Source organism: Nicotiana sylvestris, chromosome 1, assembly GCF_000393655.2.
Source record: "Nicotiana sylvestris chromosome 1, ASM39365v2, whole genome shotgun sequence".
Classification (NCBI taxonomy): domain Eukaryota; kingdom Viridiplantae; phylum Streptophyta; class Magnoliopsida; order Solanales; family Solanaceae; genus Nicotiana; species Nicotiana sylvestris.
This window is the reverse complement of record NC_091057.1, coordinates 78,073,455-78,097,167: the sequence shown is the minus strand read 5'-3', so window position 1 is coordinate 78,097,167 and position 23,713 is coordinate 78,073,455. Positions and strand designations below refer to the sequence as shown.

At 42.1% G+C, this 23,713-nt stretch overlaps 2 protein-coding genes across 2 annotated transcripts; one reads left to right on the top strand and one right to left on the bottom strand.

The window, feature by feature from the left end:
* Positions 1–19,455: 19,455 nt before the first annotated feature.
* Positions 19,456–20,946, bottom strand: LOC104223027 (uncharacterized). The gene has a single exon (XM_009774379.2). It carries the CDS (start codon positions 20,557–20,559, stop codon positions 19,951–19,953), a length of 609 nt encoding a protein of 202 aa, XP_009772681.1. The 5' UTR covers positions 20,560–20,946; the 3' UTR covers positions 19,456–19,950.
* An 885-nt stretch (positions 20,947–21,831) lies between these two features.
* Positions 21,832–22,965, top strand: LOC104223026 (uncharacterized). Its single transcript, XM_009774378.2, has one exon. It carries the CDS (start codon positions 21,903–21,905, stop codon positions 22,416–22,418), a length of 516 nt encoding a protein of 171 aa, XP_009772680.1. The 5' UTR covers positions 21,832–21,902; the 3' UTR covers positions 22,419–22,965.
* The last annotated feature ends 748 nt before the right edge of the window (positions 22,966–23,713 follow it).

Sequence of the window (23,713 nt, the reverse complement as noted above, 5' to 3'; positions counted from 1 at the left end):
AGATATTTAGCCATTATAACAATTTAAGCGACCGTGCTAGAACCACGGGATTCGAGGGTGCCTAACACCTTCCCTCGGGTCAACAGAATTCCTTACTTAGAATTTCTGGTTCGCAGACTTCATTTGGAAAAGTCGAAAATTTCCTCGATTTGGGATTCAAGATAAACCGGTGACTTGGGACACCAAAAGCCAAACCTTTCCCAAGTGGCGACTCTGAATTAAATAAATAATCCCATTTCGAATATTGTCACTTAAATTGGAAAAACTCCCCTCGCGCATTTAACCCTTCGGGGCGGGCGCGCAAAAAGGAGGTGTGACAGCTCTGGCGACTCTGCTGGGGAAAAAGTTCCCAGAACCTCTGGTTCAAGGTTCAAGAATTCGAGCTTAGAATAATTGTTATATCTGGCTTTATTATCTGATATATATTGCATGTTCTGACATAACATACTAAATGTTGTCTTTTACCGCTTTGATATTATCTGAACTGTATATAAACTGTGCCGAAACCCTTCTCTTCTTACCTCCGGGGAGAAGCTCGCTGGTCGAGGCTCCCTATTCTGTTAGTGTCAATACCTGAAATAAGAAAGAGGACGGATAAGTTACGAAGCCGGATGGCCTTTTGGTTCCCGGTAAGTTGCCCCCTCCTCGACTCGAGTTGTCCGCTCGGGTACACAGTCTAGAACATATACCCAGGTTATAAACCTAGTATAACGAAACCTCATGCCGGATCCCTAGTAGGAACGCTTATCTGCATCATGTTGCATTTGACATAGGGGACTCAACACAGGGGTTGGGTCCGTCTAGGACAGGCAACCTGGAATGAAAAGACCATCCTGCTGCATCCCGTTTGTTGTGCGCATCTATTTGCTTCGGATCTGCATGCTGACTGGTTTCCAAAATTTTTTTTTAAAAAAAGAAAGAGAATAGCAGGGTAGGGAGATAATTACTTATTTTTGGAAAAATAAAACCAATGTCCAAGTAATGTCAAAACCTCACCGGAATTTTCTTAAAAAAAAGAGAAAAAGAAAAATGAAAACAAAGTTTGTCTTTTAGTTTGATTTATTCCTTTTAATCGCTTTCAAAACCCAAAATATATATAAAAAAAATTGTATCTCTTTAAAAGATTTTCGAAATTTCAAAAAAAAATGAAAAAAAAGAAGTTTAAAATGCATAAATATTTCCTTAGTCTCTTTTCAAAAAAAAATTAAATAAATAAAAATATATATTCCTCTTTTTCTTTAAAAGATTTTATTTGTTTCCCCTATTTCTGATCTGCCCGAACTACGCCGGTTTGATTCTCACAGGGTGTGAGATACGTAGGCAACTCTCATCGGGTCCAACCTCCCATTTTGCAAAAAAGGAATCTTGAAAAAAAAAAGATCTAGATAATTTTATTTTTGAGTCTAATAAAAGTTTTTTTTTTTGCATAATCACCCTAATAAATGTGCAGGATGAGCACGATACAAAACGAACCTTTTTCAATAATGACCAAGATCCCTTTTGAGTTGCAATTATGGTGGGACGACTTAGGCAAGGAGGGGCAAGACAAAGTAAGGAAATATCTGAAAGATCTCCCGGATTTACTAGACGTTCAACCTCGGGGTGATATTATCAGATCATTGGTCACTTGTTGGGATTCAGCACATAACGTATTTCATTTCTCGGACTTTGAGCTCACCCCGACATTGGAAGAAATAGCGGGATACATCGGAGGCGATGAAGCTCCGTTAAGGTTCAAATATTTGATTGCACCTAGGGCCGTCACGGTACACCGGTTTCTGGATTTCCTAAAAATACCTCGAACATTCCACCATCCAGATCTTGCCAAAGGATTCTATAGTCTCCACCTCATATATGCTGGATACGGCCACGTGGGCGGATTCAATAAGCCGGATTTCAAACTATGCAGTAGAGGGAACCGACAAAAGTGGGACGAACACAGGCTGGTAGCTTTTATGACAGCCTTTCTGGGTCTTATAGTGTTCCCAAGGAAAGACGGAAACATTGATCTAAAAGTAACTGGGGTCGTCAGTACCTTGCTCACCCAAGATAAAAGTACTCTGGCGCCTATGATTATGGCTGACATTTTCCGGGCTCTCACTACTTGCCGAGCCATAGGCGACTTTTTCGAAGGATGTAACCTACTGTTGCAAATGTGGATGACCGATCATTTATGCCACCGCTCCTCGCTCTTGGGTTACGGCTCGCCCGAGAAAACTTGTATCGGAGAATTCTACACAAGAATCAAAGGGTTCAATCTACCCGAGGGAGTCATAGCATGGACCTCATTTCTCCGAACTCTCACTGCCAACCAAATCCAGTGGACATTCGGATGGTTGCCCGTTGAGGAAATCATATACATGCCGGCAACCAGGCCCCACTTTCTGTTGATGGGACTTAAAAGCATCCAACCCTATGCACCATATCGGGTTTTGAGGCAACTTGAGAGGTATCAAGTGGTGTCGAAAGATGATGATCTGAGTACCCAAGTGATTGAAATCAGTCCGGACAGTCATTTCCCCGAAGAAGAAGTTCGCCAAATCTTGAGTGAGTGCCAACATCTGACAGCAAACACTTGTGTGATTAATACAGCAAAAGGGGAAGTTGCCCCAGGGTATCACGCTTGGTTTAGAGGTAACCTGTCCTGCGAAAGACCAGCTAAAAGACCTCATCTCAAAGATTTCGTAGAGTCGTCCCAAGGGCAATGGAACTGGTTAGCGAAAGAAAAGGGGTATCGGGCAGAGATCGGTGATTTGAAGCTACAAATTGACAGTCTGAAATTCAATAACAGCATACAAATCGCGGCGGATCGAAGCGAAAAGAATAGATTGATCCAAGAGAATGAAGAACTTAAGGCCCAAATCCAAAAATTGAGATTGTCTCTTGATGAACAGCCCAGAAGTCGATCAGACCAGCAGTTGATAAAGGGTTTGAAAAGAGAAGTCAGAGAATGGCGAGATGGTTTAGAAGAATTTGAAAAGGTCATGGAAGAGCTCAAGGCACAGTGGGGTACAAGAGTAGATAAACATCGCCGATCCTTGAACCAATTGAAACGCGATCACGAGAAAACTGTTGCCAAAATGAAGAGAGAGATGGCTAGACTTGAGGTCAAGACAGTTAAGCAGGCCAAGGATTTCCAATTGGAGAGCAGATACTGTTACGACTTGTTGGCCCAAATGAAGATAGAAGTGCGGCAGCTGAAGAATCAGGATATACAAGACTCTCAGGTTTTAAAAACGTGGAGTGATCAGATAAAACGCCTGCTCATAGAGAAGAAACAAACCAGAGATAGGATCAAGGCCATTGCCCACGCCATCATCAGACGATGTCTACGGTGTGAGAACATGACCAGCGTTACCATTCTCTCGGCAGTGATGGGTTATGTCAAGCAGACCATGCACGAGCTGGAGCAACTTGAGAGGGATCTCACACCTAGGACCGCGGCAAGGCCGAACAATGCCCCGCGGGCACCAATTTTCGAAGCCTTAATGTATTCATAGGTCGAGTCTGTATCATGGCATATTCTGTCCGTTTTCTCTCATCAGGGTGCATTAGTCTGTTTGAGCCTATGTTTATTCTCAAGTTTTGTTTTTCACAAATGTTGCTTGTAATAGATCGTTTCAGTAATAAATGCATGTTTCTTTTACATTCATCTGTTTTTGAACTACGTAATGATCTGATTCGCATAGCATCGTGATACGTAGGCAATCCTCATCGGATCCGGTCGCATTTTAACCACAAAAATTGAAAACAGTAACAAAGGGGAGAGGAAGAAAAATGAAGAAAAATAATTAAAAATAATAATAATAATAATAATAAAAGGCCTAAAAAGGAAGCCGGAATGACGCATGCTTTCGTCGCAAACATGTAGGAATTCACTTAACTGTATAGGTGCATCATGCCCCAATGTGAGATTGCCTATCTGTTATTTGTTTCGGACTAACCGTTCGTTTGTCGTTGAGTCTCTCCAGGTTTTTGGAAAAGGTGGTTGGTTTGGTGAAAGTGTGGCCTCGCACTCATACTTCACGAGGTCGAAAGGGCGTGTTCAATTACCTTTTGTTAAGTCGGGAGGCTTTGCTCACACTTACTTCACAATATCAAAAGGAAGTATAGAAATGTCTTCAGAAATTTCGTTGCCAACAATCCCTGTTTCCGAGGAGAGTTCTATCTCGGCCGTCTTCACGCCCGAATCCGCAACTGCGGAAGAAAATAGAATCCTACGACTCCGCATGTTGGAAATGCTGGATGACTGGAGTAACGGAAAAGAGCCACCAAGTGTCATCCCTGGATTCCCTGAGTTGTTCTCCAGGACAAGCGGGACTTCTAACGTCCCCATAAGCTATCCGACTGCCTCATTCGGATACCCATCCATTTCGGCCTTCTCTGCTAGATCGCCCTCTGATTCTCATCCCCGGGTGTTGACAACAGATGCAAACACAAACATCTTTACTGCACCACCCTGCCCGATCGCGGCACAACCTGCTACATACAAGCCAAATTTTGACTCGTCCTCGTTTACATTCCAAGTACCATCCTTCTCAATGGAACCAACTCGGTTCGTCACTAGCACTCATCCTCCACAACCTCAGTGTGAGTTTACACCTATGCAAGATCAGAACCCCAAAATGGCTGAACAAGAAGAGATGGCCAAAAGAATGAGAAGCCTTGAGCAGAGTTTGAAGAACATGCAAGGTCTGAGTGGACAGAAGAGTGTCTCCTACACCGATCTATGCATGTTCCCTCACGTGCACCTACCAATGGGTTTCAAGACCCCAAAGTTTGAGAAATACGACGGGCACGGTGACCCTATTGCTCATCTCAAGAAATATTGCAACCAATTGCGGGGAGCCGGCGGAAAAGAGGAGTTGCTAATGGCATATTTCGGAGAAAGCCTGGTGGGAATAGCCTCGGAATGGTATATGGACCAGGACATATCCCGATGGCATATATGGGATGATCTCGCCAGAGATTTTGTGAGACAATTCCAGTATAACATCGACATTGCACCAGACCGAAATTCTCTTTAAAACTTGAAGAAGAAACCTTCAGAAAGCTTCAGAGAATATGCTATTAAGTGGCGCGAGCAGGCGTCGAGGGTGAAGCCTCCCATGGACGAGGTAGAAATGGTCACTACTTTTCTCCAGGCTCAAGAGTCCGACTATTTCCAAAACATGATGTCAGCCATGGGAAAGCCTTTCGCATAAGCGATTAAGATTGGGGAGATGGTGGAGAATGGTCTAAAAACGGGTAGAATTTTGAGTCAGGCAGCCATAAGGGCAACCTCCCAAGCCGTCCAAAGCGGGTCTGGAGGAATGGCGAGAGGAAAGAAAAAGGAAGAAACGGCCATGGCAGCATCAGAAGCAAGGGAATACTGTAATCCCAGGCCCCGTTTTCCAGAAAGGGCCCCACAACACTACTACCCCCACCAAAGTGTGGCCCATGCTCCTCAACCCTACATGGTTATGAACACCCAGCCTTATGTTCACCCTCCGCAGCAAGCCAATCGAGGCCAAGCTCCACCTCCCAGAAATCAGCCTACATACCGCAACCACTATAACCCACAGCCTCCTCAAAATAACTTCCGCCCTCAGGAACCACCTAGAAGCCGGACTTTCACGCCCATCGGTGAGCCATACTCTACTTTGTTCCCGAAGCTAGTCCAATTGGGTTTCCTGCAGCCGGTCCCTCAGACAAGGCACAATCCGGCATCACCTTCTTACAAAGCCGGTGTTAGATGCGCCTATTATTCAGGAGCAGAAGGGCACGATACAAATGACTACTGGGCTTTGAGAAGGGTCGTCGAAAATTTAATAGAGCAAGGGAAAATAGTGCTAAGGGACGAGGATGTCCCAAATGTGACTAACAATCCGTTGCCTGCTCACAACAACGGGCCGCTAATTGGAATGATCTGCGAGGACAAAGAATTTGATCCTGCTTTAAAAGCCATAATCGCCATCGCCGACACAGGGAAAAGACCTTAAACAACCCCGAAGCTAGAAAAAGGGGAAAAGGTCAGTACTGTGAAGTGCGAGCCCGAAAAGAATGTGGAAAAGAAGACGGTGCTTGTGAAGAATGGAGTTCTTTACATCCCACGAGGACGAGCAGAGAAGCCGCAAAGCTTCGAAGTCAAAAGGGCAAAACCTATGTACGTACCAAAAGGGGCCTATGTGGTCCGGGGGACGATTCAACCACCTCGGCTGAATGAGCCAGTGGTTATCGGACGCGTGCCACAAAAGCCGATGACAAACCCATCCACAGTACTGTGGAACTATTAGAGGACGCTGGTAACATACAAAGGTAAAGAAGTCACGGGAGAACTTCCGGAAAATACTTTCGTTGGAAAGTATTCGAACACTCAAGAGCTAAACAACGCAACACAGAGACGCTTCCCACCAAAGAAGCCTGTAAGCATTGAAGAAGCAGAAGTTTTATTCCAACAAATGAAAATGCCAGACTACGAAGTGGTAGATCAACTGCGCAAGTTCCCGGAGCAAGTGTCCATGTTGTCTCTGCTCATGAGGTCAACCGAGCATCAAAAGATCTTACTCAAGACCCTGAACGAAGCATACGTGCCAATTGAAATCTCAGTTGAGCAACTGGAACGGATGACGGAGAGGTTCTTCGCCGTCAACCAGGTCTCTTTCAGCAAGAACGATTTACCCCCAGAGGGAGCGGCTCACAACAAAGCCTTGCATCTAACAGTTAAATGCGAAAACTACTATGTCAAGCGGGTAATGTTGGATGGAGGTTCAGGTGTTGACATTTGTCCGCTCTCCACGCTACAGAGAATGGAAATTGGGACCGGAAGAATCCGCCCCAATAATGTCTGCGTAAGGGCTTTCGACGGCATCAAGAGAGACACCCTAGGGTAAATAGACCTGGTATTGGCCATAGGACCAGTCGAGTTTGAAATAACCTTCCAGGTGCTCGACATGGATACATCCTACAATTTTCTCCTCGGCAGACCTTGGATTCATGCGGCAGGAGCTGTGCCTTCCACTCTTCACCAAATGGTGAAGTTTGAGTACGAAGACCGGGAAATTATGGTCCACGGAGAAGACGAGCAGTCCATTTATAGGGACCCATCCATCCCATATCTTGAACCAAGGGAAGGGAGCGAGCACACGGTCTATCAGGCTTTCGAGATTGTGTTAGCAGAGCAGCACGAAGAGGGAAGGCCTTGCCCCCAACCTTTCCTGTCTAACGCCTCGATCATGGTGGCTAAAGAGATGATCCGGCATGGATTGAGGCCAGGGAAAGGACTCGGACGAACATTGCAGGGAATAACGAAACCCATCACCTTGCCTTCCGCCAAGAAACTTTTTGGGATAGCTTTTCAACCCACTCCAGAAGATGAAGAATGGGCAAAGAAAAGGAAGAATGGGGGTGGAAACTGCCTCGGCCACTGCCGGATTTATATGAAACTTTCGTCGAACCAAAATACACTGAAGAAGAAGACGATGAGGTTTTCACGGCTGAGGAAATAGAGGAGATATGTGGGGCAATGAGAGAAATGCTCAACGAGGCTCACATGGTTCGACCAGGAGAAGGCACCAGCATCGCCGAAATACTATATATGGGGCAAAATGCCAAACTCCGAAACTGGGAGGCCACGCCATTCCCGACTAGGCAGAAGTCCGGGTAGACCTGTCCTACCACCTTTCCTACATCACAAGTTATCTCCAGGATATAACTTGGATGTTTTCTTCTTTTAATTGTTGTTTTGAATTCCTGAGTTTGTAAATATTGTTGTCTTCCAAATTTCAAGAAGAAAAATAAAAAAAAATCATCATTGTTTTCTCATTTTTCCCTTTGTTCGGATTTTGTTATTTTTCCTTTATCTTTTCTTTCAGTTATAATAATGCGGCTTTAAATATAACATGCTTGCGGACTTCACGCCCAGATCACAACGAGCTATTTAATTGTGAAATAATGAACCCAGAACCAGAATATGATGAAGAAGAGGCTTTTAGGGAAATAAACCGAGAATTGGAACATTTTGAGAATAAACCTAAGCCAAATCTAAATGACACCGAACCGGTTAATTTAGGAACTCCTGAAGAAATCCGGGAGACCAAAATAAGCATTCACACGGACAAGAAAACGCGGGATGCGAAAATTCAACTCCTTTTTGAGTTTAAAGATGTGTTTGCTTGGTCATACGATGACATGCCAGGACTAGGTGTTGATCTAGTGGTTCATAAATTGCCAATTCACCCTGATTGTCCTCCAGTTCAGCAAAAGCAACGAAAGTTCAAAACTGAGGTCAGTGACAAGATTAAAGAAGAGATCACCAAGCAGCTGAAAACGGGAGTGATTCGGGTAGTCCAATATACAACATGGTGGCAAATGTGGTTCCAGTGCCGAAAAAAGATGGGAAGACTCGGGTATGTGTGGATTATCGAGACCTGAATATGGCGAGTCCCAAAGACAATTTCCCATTGCCCAATATTCACATCCTTGTTGATAATTGCGCCAAACATGAGATACAATCTTTCGTAGATTGCTACGCTGGGTATCATAAGGTATTGATGGATGAAGAAGACGCCGAGAAAACTGCCTTCACTACGCCTTGGGGCACCTACTGTTATCGGGTCATGCCATTTGGTCTGAAGAATGTTGGGGCTACTTACATGAGGGCCATGACTGCTATTTTTCATGACATGATGCATCAAGAAATAGAGGTGTACGTGGACGACGTGATAGTCAAGTCCAGGACGCAGGATAATCACATCCAAGACTTGAGGAAGTTCTTTGAGAGACTGAGGAAGTACGACTTGAAACTGAACCCAGCCAAATGTGCTTTCGGAGTCCCATCGGGCAAGCTTTTGGGCTTCATAGTAAGCAAGAGAGGTATCGAATTAGATCCAACAAAGATAAAATCTATCAGGGATCTACCTCCCCAAAGAACGAAGAAAGACGTGATGAGTTTGTTGGGCAGGTTAAACTATATCAGTCGATTTATTGCCCAGCTGACGAGCACGTGTGAGCCCATATTTAAGCTGTTAAGGAAAGATGCGGCGATCAAATGGACGGCTGAGTGTCAAGAAGCTTTTGACAAAGTCAAAGAATATCTTTCAAATCCCCCAATTTTGGTCCCGCCAGAGCCAGGGAGACCACTGTTCTTGTATCTGACAGTCTTGGAAAACTCTTTCGGTTGCGTCCTCGGGCAACATGACATAACCGGAAAGAAAGAACAAACGATCTACTACTTGAGCAAGAAATTCACCGGCTACGAGGCCAAGTATACTCTGCTAGAAAGAAAGTGTTGCGCTCTGACGTGGGTTGCTCAAAAGCTGAGACATTATCTCCAAACTCACACTACTTTCCTCATAAGCAGGCTGGATCCTTTGAAGTATATATTTCAGAAACCAATGCCTACTGGAAGACTGGCCAAGTGGCAAATCTTGCTTACTGAATTCGACATAGTCTATGTCACTCGCACAGCAATGAAAGCCCAGGCGCTAGCAGATCATTTGGCTGAAAATCCAGTCGATGAGGAATACCAGCCATTGAGCACCTATTTTTCAGATGAAGAAATAAACACCGTAGAAGTAGTCTTGGAGAACGCTCATGTTTGGAAGATGTTCTTTGATGGAGCCGTAAACGCCAAAGGTGTAGGAATCGGGGCAATTTTGATTTCGCCTTCCGGTCAGCATTATCCCGCCACACCTAGACTGCGTTTATTTTGCACGAACAATACAGCTGAGTATGAAGCCTGCATCATGGGCATGCATATGGCGATAGATCAGGATGTCGAAGACTTACTGATTATGGGAGATTCTGGCCTGATTATCCGGCAAGCCCAAGGTGAATGGGAAACTCGGGATGTCAAGCTTATCCTTTACCGACAGCACGTGGAGGATCTTGGCAAGCGTTTTAAATCAATAGAGTTCAGGTATATCCCGCGATGTCACAATGAACTAGCAGATGCACTTGCTACTTTAGCTTCGATGCTACCCTACCCAGGCAACGCCCATGTCGATACCTTGGAAATCCAAATCAGGGAGAGACACGGTTACTGTAACGTAATCGAGGCAGGATTGTGCATACAGCCATGGTACCATGATATCAAGAGGTTCTTGAAGACGCAAGAATACCCCGAGCATGCTACCGGAGATCAAAAGAGAACCATTAGGCGGCATGCAAGTGGTTTCTTTTTGAGCGGTGAGTTGTTGTATAAAAGGACCCTGGACTTCAATCGACTAAGATGTGTTGACGCCGAGGAGGCAAGAAGGATCATGCACGAAGTACATACAGGAGTGTGTGGACCTCACATGAACGGGTATGTCTTAGCAAAGAAAATCCTTCGAGCAGGTTATTACTGGATAACCATGGAAAAGTACTGCTTTAGCTTCATTCGGAAGTGTCATCAGTGTCAGGTGCACGGTGATTTCATTCATGCACCTCCCACGGAATTGCATCCCATGTCTGCACCTTGGCCATTTGTTGCCTGGGGCATGGACGTCATTGGTCCGATCGAGCTGAAGGCCTTAAATGGACATAGATTTATACTGGTTGCCATCGACTACTTCACAAAATGGGTAGAAGCTGTCACTCTCAAGTCGGTCACCAAAAAAGCTGTAGTGGATTTTGTACATTCGAATCTTATCTGTCGTTTCGGTATCCCTGCAACTATCATCACAGATAACGCAGCGAACCTGAATAGTCACTTGATGGGAGATGTATGTGAGTAGTTCAAAATAATGCATAGGAATTCTACTCCTTATCAGCCCAAGGCCAATGGCGCTGTAGAAGCAGCAAACAAGAACATCAAGAAGATTTTGAGGAAAACGACCCAGAGTTCCCAACAATGGCACGAACAGCTACCCTTTGCATTATTGGGATATCGCACTACTGTACGCACATCAGTGGGGGCAACCCCTTATCTTTTGGTTTATGGGACCGAGGCTGTGATACCAGCAGAGGTGGAAATTCCTTTGCTCCGAACCATTGTCGAAGCCGAAATCGAAGACAGCGAGTGGGTCAAGACTCGATTAGAGCAGTTGACTTTGATTGACGAGAAACGAATGGCTGCGGTTTGTCACGGGCAGTTGTACCAACGAAGGATGGCCCGCGCTTACAACAAGAAAGTCAGACCCAGGAACTTCAAAATAGGACAACTGGTACATCACCAGGAAGCAAAAGGGAAATTTGCTCCAAATTGGAAAGGCCCATACATCATCAGGAAGATATTGCCGAGAGGAGCATTGTACCTAGGTGATATCGAAGGAAATGACCCCGAAACAGCAGTAAATGTGGATGCAGTCAAGAGATACTATGTCTGAGTGACACCCTAGCGGTCCTGACACATTTGAAATGCTGAAGGTTTTATTCCCACTACCTCAAACTCTATCAACTCTCTCTACAAGCCTTTGAGCCGGTTACAGTTCTTGGGTTACCAAAAAAAAAAACATTGATCGAGGCCTGAACTACGTCTGACTTGATTCCAAAAGGATACGTAGGCAGCCTCTCTCTGAGGTTCAGTCACACCAACAATAAAATCCCATTTACCCTAAAATTGAAACTGGGGCACGTCAAAACGGCTTAGAAGTCGTAGTATCATCTACTTTTCTTTGCCAAGCACAAGCCTTTCAGATCAATTACCAAAGGTAAGGGAAATCCAAGAAGCGTCACGAATGGAGGCCAGTACACTCTAAATTGAGAAATAAAATGAGAGAGTTTCGTCGGTGAAAACCTTCGGGCACCGTGAGGCGACGGGAGTAGAGAAACCAAAATGAGAGAGCTTGTTTAGTAAAAACTCGCAAAGAGTGCTATCAAGCGACAGCAAGGAGGGAAATGAGAGAGGCCAGCTAGCGAAAACCCGCAAAGGGCGCTGTCGGCCAAAAGGATGACTCCGCCCCAGAAAGTCTCGGCAAAGTTCTACCGGTTTGGAAACACAGATCCATTTTGGTGCGGGAGGAAATACAAGTTCATTAAAGGTCAGGCGTCTAGTCCAAAGAGCATGTCATGTCCATTTAAAGTCAACATTGTTTTCCTCAGATAAGTCTTTCTTGTCCCAAAAGGGAAACTTCTTTTCTGAAATTTGCTTTCTCTGTTCTTTGTTTTTCTTCGAATCCCTTTCATTTTTAACCCTAAGTTCCAGATATACCAGAAAGGATAGGTGGTAGGATTGGTTTCACGGAATTCCGTTTCGCAAAGGAAAATGCCCCGCTTCGTTGGTGCGTTTGTCCGAACCTGATGATGGTTCATGATGTTGACTGCATTCTAAGTGAAGTCACGAATAAACAAAAAAAAAAAATCCCCACAGACTTCCCCTTTGTACAAATCCCCGCAAAGCCTCCCCTTATAAAAATTCCCCAAAGAGTCTACAACAGCAAAATCCCCACAGGTTTTTCACTTTGTACAAATCCCCTTTGTAAAATCCCCCAGCGAGCCTACCCCAACAAATTCCCAGCGAGTCCGCTTTGTAAAGAATACCCACAGAGCCGCTTTCAGACAAATCCCCACAGAGCTTCCCCTTGTACAAATCCCCACAGAGTCTCCCCATTAAAATCTCCATTGAAAATCCCCAAGCAAAACGGGACAAAAAAGAGCCTTACGAGGCAAATCATTACAAAATCTGGAAATACAAGCCTGAACAGTCTAAAAGGGTTTCGCCATTTGAATCCAATCAATGGCAAAGTTTCTCAACAGAAATAAGGACGCAACAAAGCAACCGGAACAATCAAGGTCACCGAACCAACCGCCATTTCCGAGCTAACAATTGCTCTTTGTTTGAAAAGTTGAAACAGGTATAATCCAAGACAACCGTGCAAGAAGCAGGTGTCACCCAAAGAAGAGAGTACATGAGTACAAGAAACAGTTTGACAATAAGGAATCCACTCGAAAGGTAAGTTTCCACGAAATTCTCTGTTATCTTTTACTAAAATAAGAAAATCCAAAAAAAGGGCTCAGTCAGTATCCTCGAACTTTTTCCCTTTAGTCAGCATTAGGGCTCCCACCCTAAACTGAACTTTTTCCCTTTAGTCAGCATCAGGGCTCCAACCCTGAACTGAACTCTTTCCATTTAGCCAGCATTAGGGCTTTAACCCTGAACTGAGAATTTGTCTGTTAGTCAGTATTGGGCTCCAACCCTGAACTGAACTTTTCCATTCAGTCAGCATCAGGGCTTCAACCCTGAACTGAACTCTTTCCATTTAGCCAGAATTAGGGCTTCAACCCTGAACTGAGCATTGTTTGTTAGTCAGCATTAGGGTTCCAACCCTGAACTGAACTTTTCCCTTTAGTCAGCATCAGGGCTCCAACCCTGAACTGAACTCTTTCCATTTAGCCAGCATTAGGGCTTCAACCCTGAACTGAGCATTTGTCTGTTAGTCAGCATTGGGGCTCCAACCCTGAACTGAACTTTTCCATTCAGTCAGCATCAGGGCTTCAACCCTGAACTAAACTCTTTCCATTTAGCCAGCATTAGGGCTTCAACCCTGAACTGAGCATTGTCTGTTAGTCAGCATTAGGGTTCCAACCCTGAACTGAACTTTTCCTTTTAGTCAGCATTAGGGCTCCAACCCTGAACTGAACTCTTTCCATTTAGCCAGCATTAGGGCTTCAACCCTGAACTGAGCATTTGTCTGTTAGTCAGCATTGGGGCTCCAACCCTGAACTGAACTTTTCCATTCAGTTAGCATCAGGGCTTCAACCCTGAACTGAACTCTTTCCATTTAGCCAGCATTAGATCTTCAACCCTGAACTGAGCATTGTTTGTTAGTCAGCATTAGGGTTCCAACCCTGAACTGAACTTTTCCCTTTAGTCAGCATCAGGGCTCCAACCCTGAACTGAACTCTTTCCATTTAGCCAGCATTAGGGCTTCAACCCTTAACTGAGCATTTGTCTGTTAGTCAGCATTGGGGCTCCAACCCTGAACTGAACTTTTCCATTCAGTCAGCATCAGGGCTTCAACCCTGAACTGAACTCTTTCCATTTAGCCAGCATTAGGGCTCCAACCATGAACTGAGCATTGTCTGTTAGTCAGCATTAGGGTTCCAACCCTAAACTGAACTTTTCCCTTTAGTCAGCATCAGGGCTCCAACACTGAACTGAACTCTTTCCATTTAGCCAGCATTAGGGCTTCAACCCTGAACTGAGCATTTGTTTGTTAGTCAGCATTGGGGTTCCAACCCTGAATTGAACTTTTCCATTCAGTCAACATCAGGGTTCCAACCCTGAACTGAACTTTTCCCTTTAGTTAGCATCAGGGCTCAAATACTGAACTGAACTCTTTCCATTTAGCCAGCATTAGGGCTTCAACCCTGAACTAAGCATTGTCTGTTAGTCAGCATTGGGGTTCCAACCCTGAATTGAACTTTTCCATTCAGTCAGCATCAGGGCTTCAACCCTGAACTGAACTCTTTCTATTTAACCAGCATTAGGGTTTTCAACCCTGAACTGAGCATTGTCTATCAGTCAGCATCAGGGCTTCAACTCTGAACTAAACTTTTTCATTCAGTCAGCATTGGGGTTCCAACCCTGAACTGAACTTTTCCATTCAGTCAGCATCAGGGCTTCAACCCTGAACTGAACTCTTTCCATTTAACCAGCATTAGGGTTTTCAACCCTGAACTGAGCATTGTCTGTCAGTCAGCATCATGGCTTCAACCCTGAACTGAACTTTTCCATTCAGTCAGCATCAGGGCTTCAACCCTGAACTGAACTTTTCCATTCAGTCAGCATCAGGGCTTCATCGCTGAACTAAACTTACCCATTCAGTCAGCATCAGGGCTTCAACCCTGAACTGAACTCTTTCTATTTAACCAGCATTAGGGTTTTCAACCCTGAACTGAGCATTGTCTGTTAGTCAGCATTGGGGTTCCAACCCTGAACTGAACTTTTCCATTCAGTCAGCATCAGGGCTTCAACCCTGAACTGAACTCTTTCCATTCAGCCCGCATTAGGGTTTCAACCCTGAATTGAGCATTGTCTGTTAGTCAGCATTGGGGTTCCAACCCTGAACTGAACTTTTCCATTCAGTCAGCATCAGGGTTCCAACCCTGAACTGAACTCTTTTAGCCAGCATTAGGGCTCCAACCCTGAATTGAGCGCTTTTCCGTTTAGCCAGCATTAGGGCTCCAACCCTAAACTGAGCATTCATACCTTGTGGCAATATTAATGATCCAATTCCTTCATCAATTCTATAAGCTTCCTGGCAATTAACTCACGAAATTTTCCTAGTGAAACTGGGGCAGAAAATTTCGTTCGTTTGTTTTTCCCCGCAGGTCTAACTTCGAGATGCATGGATCGAGATGACCATGAGATGAGTCTCAACCCAGAATAAAGAAAAAAAGAAAAAGAAAAAAAAGAAGATGTTCCGAGATACTTGAAAAAGCGAAGGGCGGGTCGCTCCAAGATTTAATCAAGGTCCCGAGTTCTACCAACCCCGTCCCACTCGGTGTCGCAGAAATAAACAGGCGCCTACAACTTTCAAGCATCAAGATTCTGATCGAAGTCTACAAGCAAAATCAACTAAGACCCAAGATCAAGTTGCAAAAGAATCATAGATAGGAATCTTGTAACTAGCAATTGACAAGCATAAGTAGTTAGTTCGGTTTTCAATTTTCTTTTGGTTGTAATAAGGCGGTCGGTAAGCAGTAGTTGGCAACAGCAACAGCAGTAACAGCAAGCATTGCAATCCCATGGTAGTCCCCGCTACCAAAGTTTTCCCGAACTACATTGACCTGATTCTTGTTTAGCCCAGGATATGTAGGAAATCTTCGAAGCAAAGATTCGGTCAAATCTTTCAAAATGTGCTTCACACGGAGTATTTCCAATAGGCAAAAATCGCTCATATTCGCTCACTTTATCTTTGCACGAAAACTCTTCGTGTTTCCGAACAAAGAGGGGCAGCTGTGAGCACGTGATTTTTGTTTACGCGATAATCACTCCAAAAGGAATAAAAAATAATAGCAAATGGTCTTGCTGTACAATTTTTGGGTTTTACGTGGCAATTTTGTTTAGTTATTTGTAATCTTGTCCATTTCTAGTTTTTATCAAACAAAAATACAAAAAAAATGTGTCCGGTTATTAAAAGGAAAATCACAAAATATGCATCGTTTGTCCTATTTGTTGCCTTTGTGTGATTTTACTTATTTTAAATATTCGAATATGTGTATAATAATTGTATTAAGTGTTAATTAATGGGTTTTAATTTTGTTTAATTAGGTTTTGTGTTTTAAAATGAGAAATAAAAGAAAAGAGTGCAAAATTGGTCTGAAATTAGGATTGGGATTGCTTCCCATTTAAAATCTAAGGCCCAAAAAGAGCAGCCCAAGACAACCGGTCCAACAGACCCATCCCAGGCCTCCAAAACGACGTAGTTTGACACCAAAACTACGTCGTTCCAAGGCCAATCCATCTCGGCCATCAAACCAAATTTATCTAACGGTCTAGATCTTTCACCCATAATCCCATTACCCAACCCATTCAACCCCGGACCAACCCGACCCCAATATTAAACCAAACGACACCATTTGGATTAACCCTTAAATCTAGGCCGTTGATCTCGAGTGATCTAACGGCCAAGACACAACCATCCACCCCGTATAAAGGCCTCATATCCTACCCTGCCCCCTATCCAAGACCCCCTGCCCTTAGGTCATCTCCTTCACAGACCCAAACCTTCGGAACCCTAGAGCCGCCCCCCTTTCCCCTCACCAAAAAACCGGCGGCATGGACGTCGGTGACCACAACCTTAACACCATAGGACCGCCTCACCACCCTGAACATAGATCTGTTGTCCTTTGGCCTCGAATCAAACCCTAGGTTCTCGAATCTTCATTTGAAGATTCGAGCAAAACGCGATCTACACCAAACCACCCCAGGTTCATACCAGGCCCTCCTCTGACATCCCTCGTGACCAAACCATGCTTGGTTTGGTCCGAATCTAACCAGGGAAACATAAATCCCAAATCTGCCTTTAGGAGCCCTAGTAGTCCTCATGTCTGATCTGTGTCCGTTTGAGCCAAATGATTAGGGTCTAATGGACCTTAATCGAAGTGTTCTCAGTTGAGAACACTTTGATTAAAGTCCATTCAACCCAAAAAAAGGTCGATTCAAATCCGAGCTAGGGTTTGCTGATTTTTCAAGATTTCAGGTATTTTTGTTTTCTTTTTATCAATTCATGAGTTTTGTTGTAGTTAAATGTCTGTTTGTTGCCCCAAATGTTTAGTTAATTTTATTTTGAATTGTTTGTCGACTGTTTCCGTCCACCTTCCCCGGCCTCTGTATTTGGTCAAGTCTTTCTTCATTTACTGATAATGTGTGTATGTGTAAACTGTACAATCGACTGAAATTGAAATTGGTTGAGTAATTAGTTCCCAAGGTCATCTTTGTTTTGACAGTGCAATCTGAACCCCTTGTTCAGTACTGTTCGAATCCAATCCTTGGTTGTTGGTTGTATATGTTATAACTAGTATAGTCGATTCGATACGTGTCGTCGATTAGTTTCAGCTGTTTGAACGATAACAATTTGATTTGTTTCCTGCTGAACTTTGTTTGAATCAAATTGAGAATTGAGTATAGCTACTTATAGTTGTTGTATTTGAATCAGAAATTTAAGGATTTGGTTTGTTAGCTGCAGTCTGAATTGGTGGCATATGCACTTGTGCACAGCATGTGCACTTGTGCACAGCATGTGCATTAAGGCCCTTTTTAGAGATTAAAAATAATTTGACAGCATATGCTGTCAGGGCATATTCAGGCTGCCCACACCCTGATTTGGTTAAGAAATAATAAACCATATCTAAGTAAAGGCTGTCAGGGAATCTCATGGGAAGGGTTCTACTTTTAAAAGATGAGTGGAAAAACAGCAGAAAAGAGGGGGGTTCTGATGTGTTTAACAGACTGTAAAGGGCTGATGCTAGGCTATAAAAGAGGCAGAACTTCCATTAGTTAAAAAAAAATTGAAAAAGAAAAAGGATACAGACACATACACAGAGAGAGACCACAAAAAACAGGCATATACAGATATACATTGAGAGAGGATATATACAGGAGAGAGATAGAGAGCCAGAGAGAAAACACACAGACAAAAATTAGAAACTATCTTTCCATTGTTGTCTTGATTTCACTTGTTTCGACCTGTCTATTCAACACTGATTTTTCCAAGTCCCAACTGAGTTTACTGGTTGTTTATTTCGTTTGGTTTGTTCCTGGATTTGGTCTATCTGGGATTTTGATTCTACTCCAATTGTTCTGTTGTTATTTGTTGCTACTGCTGCTGCTCGTTGCTTTATTTGTGATCACTGCTGTCATCTGAGTTTGTTGCTGACTTGCTGCTTCTATTTTCTTCTTTGCATTTCAGCATCCAGGTACACATTTTCGAATCTCATATTGATGTAACAATAGCAATGATCTGAAATGAAAGATGCGAAGAATTTTTAGTCCTTTGGTACTGCACCCATAGTCTTATAAAGTGTTAGTAAATTCGCGCAAATCTTCAGATTGTAACTCGATAGAAAGACAAAGTAGGTAGTTTTGTATTTAAAACTGGGTCTGTTTAATTATCTTAACTTACAATGGTTTACCTTGTTTAATTGTGTGTATGATGTGATTACGTAATGCGTGGAACATACGAGTAATTGGTACACCAAAAACTAGACTTCATTCTTAGTTATGTTCTGTACGTATAAGATGGATTGCTGTTAACCTGGACAGATGCAAAATTAGTTTTAAACTATTCAACTTAATTCCTTCACATCCGAATTTCACTAGGCAGTTTGAATCTAATTAATAGCAGTTTTCTAATAAATAGTCGATTCCATTAATCAAGCCCAAATAAGCTAGTTTAAATTCAAACTTCAAGGCCGTTTAGTGTAAGTTTAGTATATGTTATTCGTCTTGCTTGCAATCTCCCTTAGCAAATTAACAAGCGTATTCACTCGTTGAAGTAAGGCATGAGGCGATTCCTCACCTCATGAACAATCAATCAGGTAATCAAACAAGTTTAGGTTCGGCAAACATAATAAGGATTCAGTCCGTATTTGTCCAAACCAGCAAAATTCGGCATCATCCTTTTCTTTAAAGATAAATGTAGTAAAGACGTAGTCATTGTAGGGTACCCTTCTAAAATAATGAGACGAGCCTCGCCGAATAAAAAGGCAAATTGCGGGGCCCTCAATAATTGGTCATAATAAATACTTAGAATTTGGGATGGACTGTTTAGTGAATTCCACTGCCTTCCCCAAAGATAATAACGCGTTAGACTTTTTAGGCGCGACTTAATTAAATTACATTCTTAAATTCGGGTGCGCATTTATGTGACCCAAATTCAAATCTCAACGGAGTCGAAATGTGTTAACAACTACGGGTGCATTGATTGTGACGTGGTTCGAGATGCATTTTCACGACGTTGCAATTCTATAAAAAATAAATGATAATAATAAAAGCGGTTTAAACTTAATAAAAGCACATAAGTCATAACATGTATTTAAATCAGATATTTAGCCATTATAACAATTTAAGCGACCGTGCTAGAACCACGGGATTCGAGGGTGCCTAACACCTTCCCTCGGGTCAACAGAATTCCTTACTTAGAATTTCTGGTTCGTAGACTTCATTTGGAAAAGTCGAAAATTTCCTCGATTTGGGATTCAAGATAAACCGGTGACTTGGGACACCAAAAACCAAACCTTTCCCAAGTGGCGACTCTGAATTAAATAAATAATCTCATTTCGAATATTGTCACTTAAATTGGAAAAACTCCCTCGCGCATTTAACCCTTCGGGGCGGGCGCACAAAAAGGAGGTGTGACAGTGGCTCATACTTGTCTACTCTGATATGGTCAAAAAATCACTCAAATCCAATAACAGAGTCAACAAAGGAGATCATAGCTAGAACTAAAAATGGACTCCTTTAGGATATTTCTCAGGCCATTCAAACTTTCTGATGCTGATGACCTTTTGGTGACACCAATTAATTAAAGATTTTCCAACCTACTACATAAAGTAGTTGACTTGAGGATCAGTGGATAAAAGACTAAACATAACAATATCTTTTGGTTTCCCTTTAAGAAGATAATACTTCCTCAAAACACCTTCTTTCCTAAAACCAGCCTTCTCCAACACCCTCTGTGATCCTGGATTATCAACATCCACCACAGCTTCAAGCCTCTCCAAGTGTGGCCACTCCACAAATATGGCGGTGGCCGCCATCTTCACGGCCTTTGTGGCAATCCCTTTGCCCCAATATTTTGATGCTAACACATATCCAAGTTCACCCCTGCATCTATCAGTTCCATGAAATGGTGATACAGAAATAGAACCAACTGGTTTTCCATTTAAACAAATTGCCTGAAACCATGGATGTGGTATGGCAATATCAGCGACATAATTCATGGCATCTTCTTTGGATGTGAAAGTGTCCCAAGAACAGAACTTACTAACGTTATCATCCGCAAACCATTCCATAAAATCATCTACATCGGTGAGGTCCAATGGACGGAGAGTAATATCTGAATCACCATCTGTAGCAGCGTCTTCTTTTTGACTCAAGTTCAATTTCTCCTCTAATTTCGCTGTAAGATCACAGGATGAATCACACTCCATATCCTCAAAATGAAATTTTTTCTGAAACAAAAAAGCGCCCAAGTTTCTTGTTTACAAATGTTATAGAATGTTTAGCTTTAGATCATTGAAACATCATGGCATTTTATAACATTCCTCTTGGACTTAAATTGAACGTGTAAATTAATTGAGTCAACTAAGGATCCTCCTGGAAAATAATTTGGTCTTGAAACCGTGTAAGATGGACTCAACTGGGTATTTACTTTATTTATGACCTGGTGACCAAGGAATGGAGCTATCATGGGTCATTTGCGAACCAAAAAAAAAAAGTCCAAAATTTTCTGCAGCCGCCTCACTTGACTACTTACCAACTTTTCTTGGAAAATTCATCCCAAGTGTACTAAATGAAGCGTGAGGTTATTTTGAATTCAATATGATCTTCGTTGGGTATTTGCTTTTTTATTTTGGTTCAAAATAAGTGTCCATTTATATAATCAAAAAAAAAATTATTTTGTTTTTCCAAAATTATCCTTATGTACATATTCTTAAAAAGTCATTTACTCCTCACATTAGAAGAGAAGTAAGTGCTATTATAACTATGGTGCAACATTTAATTAAGGGTAATATAATCACACTAACTATGTTTGTCTAGAATTTATTATTTCCTTAATGAAATAGTTTTGTGGTCACTACTTGCTGTGGACTGGAGGAAGTACATATCAATAATTTTATGATGTTTTAAAGTATTTAAACTTATATGTTCTTCAAATAGTTTTAGGAAATCTTTACACAGCCCCCTTCAAAAGCTAGGAGGGTATTTTTTTTAGAGCCTTTTTCCTTTTCTTTCTTTCAAGTGGTATCAGAAGTGACACACAACATGTTCAAATTTCCACATAGTCTAAAGCATAAAAAATGAGCGCTCTCTCTACATGATTTGTTGAACTGAAAGACAAAAGCTAAGCCATTAGGAAAAGCAACAAATCCCTATGAGCTTTAGTGCAAGAAAAGAAAAGCATTCAAAGTAAGATATAGTGCTTCTCGTGTCATCACATTCTCTACTTTTAGCTTAATTAGTTACAAAGTTAAAAAGGAAAACCGCTGTTTTCTAAAATCTAGCCATATCTAGTCTAAAAACATATTCTAGAAAATTCATCCATGTTCTAATCTCCAGCATAGAAATTTATTCAAGATCAGGTTTCCAATAAACCATGCAGCCATATTTGTAGTTTTCCACATTATCACGTTATTGACATTTACAAAAGAGTGGTGGCTCATACTTTTCCACAGGATCACATGCCTTCTGATATGGTCCAACACTCACTCAACTAAGACTTAACAAATCCAATAACAGCGTTAACAAAGGAGATCATAAGCTAGAAGTAGAAATGGATTCCTCAAGAATATCACTCAGGCCATTCAAACTTTCTGATGCTGATGACCTCTTGATATGGGCTAGCGACGACAAAGTAACCTCTTATCTAAGATGGCACACAATCACCTCCATTCAAGCAGCATCAAAATATATCCAAGAAGTTGCTATTCCACATCCATGGCGTCGGTCCATATGCTTAGATGACCGTTCCATAGGTTATATATCAGTTAGGCCAGAATCCGGGAGCGAAAGGCACAAAGCTCGCATTGGCTATGCCATTGGTTCTGATTATTGGGGACAAGGAATTGTTACTATGGCAATAAAGATGGCTATCCCTATTGTGTTCAGAGATTTTCCCTATTTGGTGAGGCTAGAAGCCTTGGTGGAGCCTGAAAATGTAGGATCTCAAAGGGTGCTAGAAAAGGTTGGTTTCAAGAAAGAGGGCTTTCTCAGGAAGTATGGTTTTAACAAAGGTGAAATTAGAGATATGTTCATATATAGCTTCTTATCAACTGATGAAATTCCTTGAAAACTATAGCACAAAAGTGTTGCTTCTCATAATCTTCTAAATTACTATGATTTGTACTAGTGTTAGGACAGAAAAAAACAGGTGTCATGCAGAAGTTAGCAAGTAAACCTTGATCAACGATAAATCATACAACAAAAGAAAAATATACCAAAAGAGACACAAGTATTTATCGTGGTTCGGTCAACTGACCTACGTCCACAGATGGAGATGAGCAATCCACTATAATAAAAGAGGGTACAAATTATCGAGAGAACAACCTCACGAAGAGGCACATATAAGTGACACACTAACACTTGTCCCGTAAAGTTCTCCTCCTAAATACGACTCTCAAACCTCATATGGCTACATTGTGAATGATACTGAATAAGAAGGAAGGATCCTCAATTTATAGAAGTCCAAACCTTTTCCTATAAGAAAAAGGACTAACCAAATATAGGAGAATTATATTTTTCTTCTACAAAAAGGAAAACCCAATTATGGTAAATATGTTGTTCTTTCCTTCAAGTGATATGGAAACCAAATATGGTAAAAAAAAAAATCATAACAACACCTAATAATTCTCCTCCTTGGCCTAAATTATGTTATGAAGGTGGATTAAGTTAATTTCGTCAGAAAATTTAGTCAAAGGGGAGAATTGTTAGGTGTTGTCCTAATTTTCTTACCATGTTTGGTTTTCCTATCTATTGAAGGAATGTGAAGCATGTTTACCAAAATTGGGTTTTCCTTTTTGTAGAAGGAAATTATAAATCTTTCATATTTAGCTAGTCCTTTTGCTGGTAGGAAAAAGTTTGGACTTCTATAAATTGAGGATCCTTCCTTCTCATTTAGCAACATCCACAATGTAGCCATATGTGGTTTGAGAATCGTGTTTAGGGGAAGAACTTTACGGGACAAGTGTTAGTGTATCACTTGTGTTTGCCTCTTCATGAGTTTGCTCTCTCGATATTTTGTACTCTCTTTTAATATAGTGGATTGCTCATTTCCGTTGTGGACGTAAGTCAGTTGGCCGAATCACGTTAAATATTTGTGTCTCTTTTGGTATATTTCTATTTTGTTGTCTCATTTATCGTCGTTGAAGGTTTGTGTTACTAGCTTCTGCTTGACACATGATTTTTTCGATTCTAACAACTATATCATTTGAGGTAGCTTGTTGTAAAATTTTCATTAACTCTGAATATGGACACTTAACATTGCTATTCCCATGGGGAAAAACATGAAAATTAGGTAGGAAAAAATTGCACGATTTGGCTATATGTAATCAATAGAGTTGAGGTGAAAAGATGAATAATTTAGGT

Coding starts and splice junctions, on each gene's coding strand:
- LOC104223026 (XM_009774378.2), top strand. CDS start 21,903: ATGGATTCCTCAAGAATATCACTCAGGCCATTCAAACTTTCTGATGCT.
- LOC104223027 (XM_009774379.2), bottom strand. CDS start 20,559: ATGGAGTGTGATTCATCCTGTGATCTTACAGCGAAATTAGAGGAGAAA.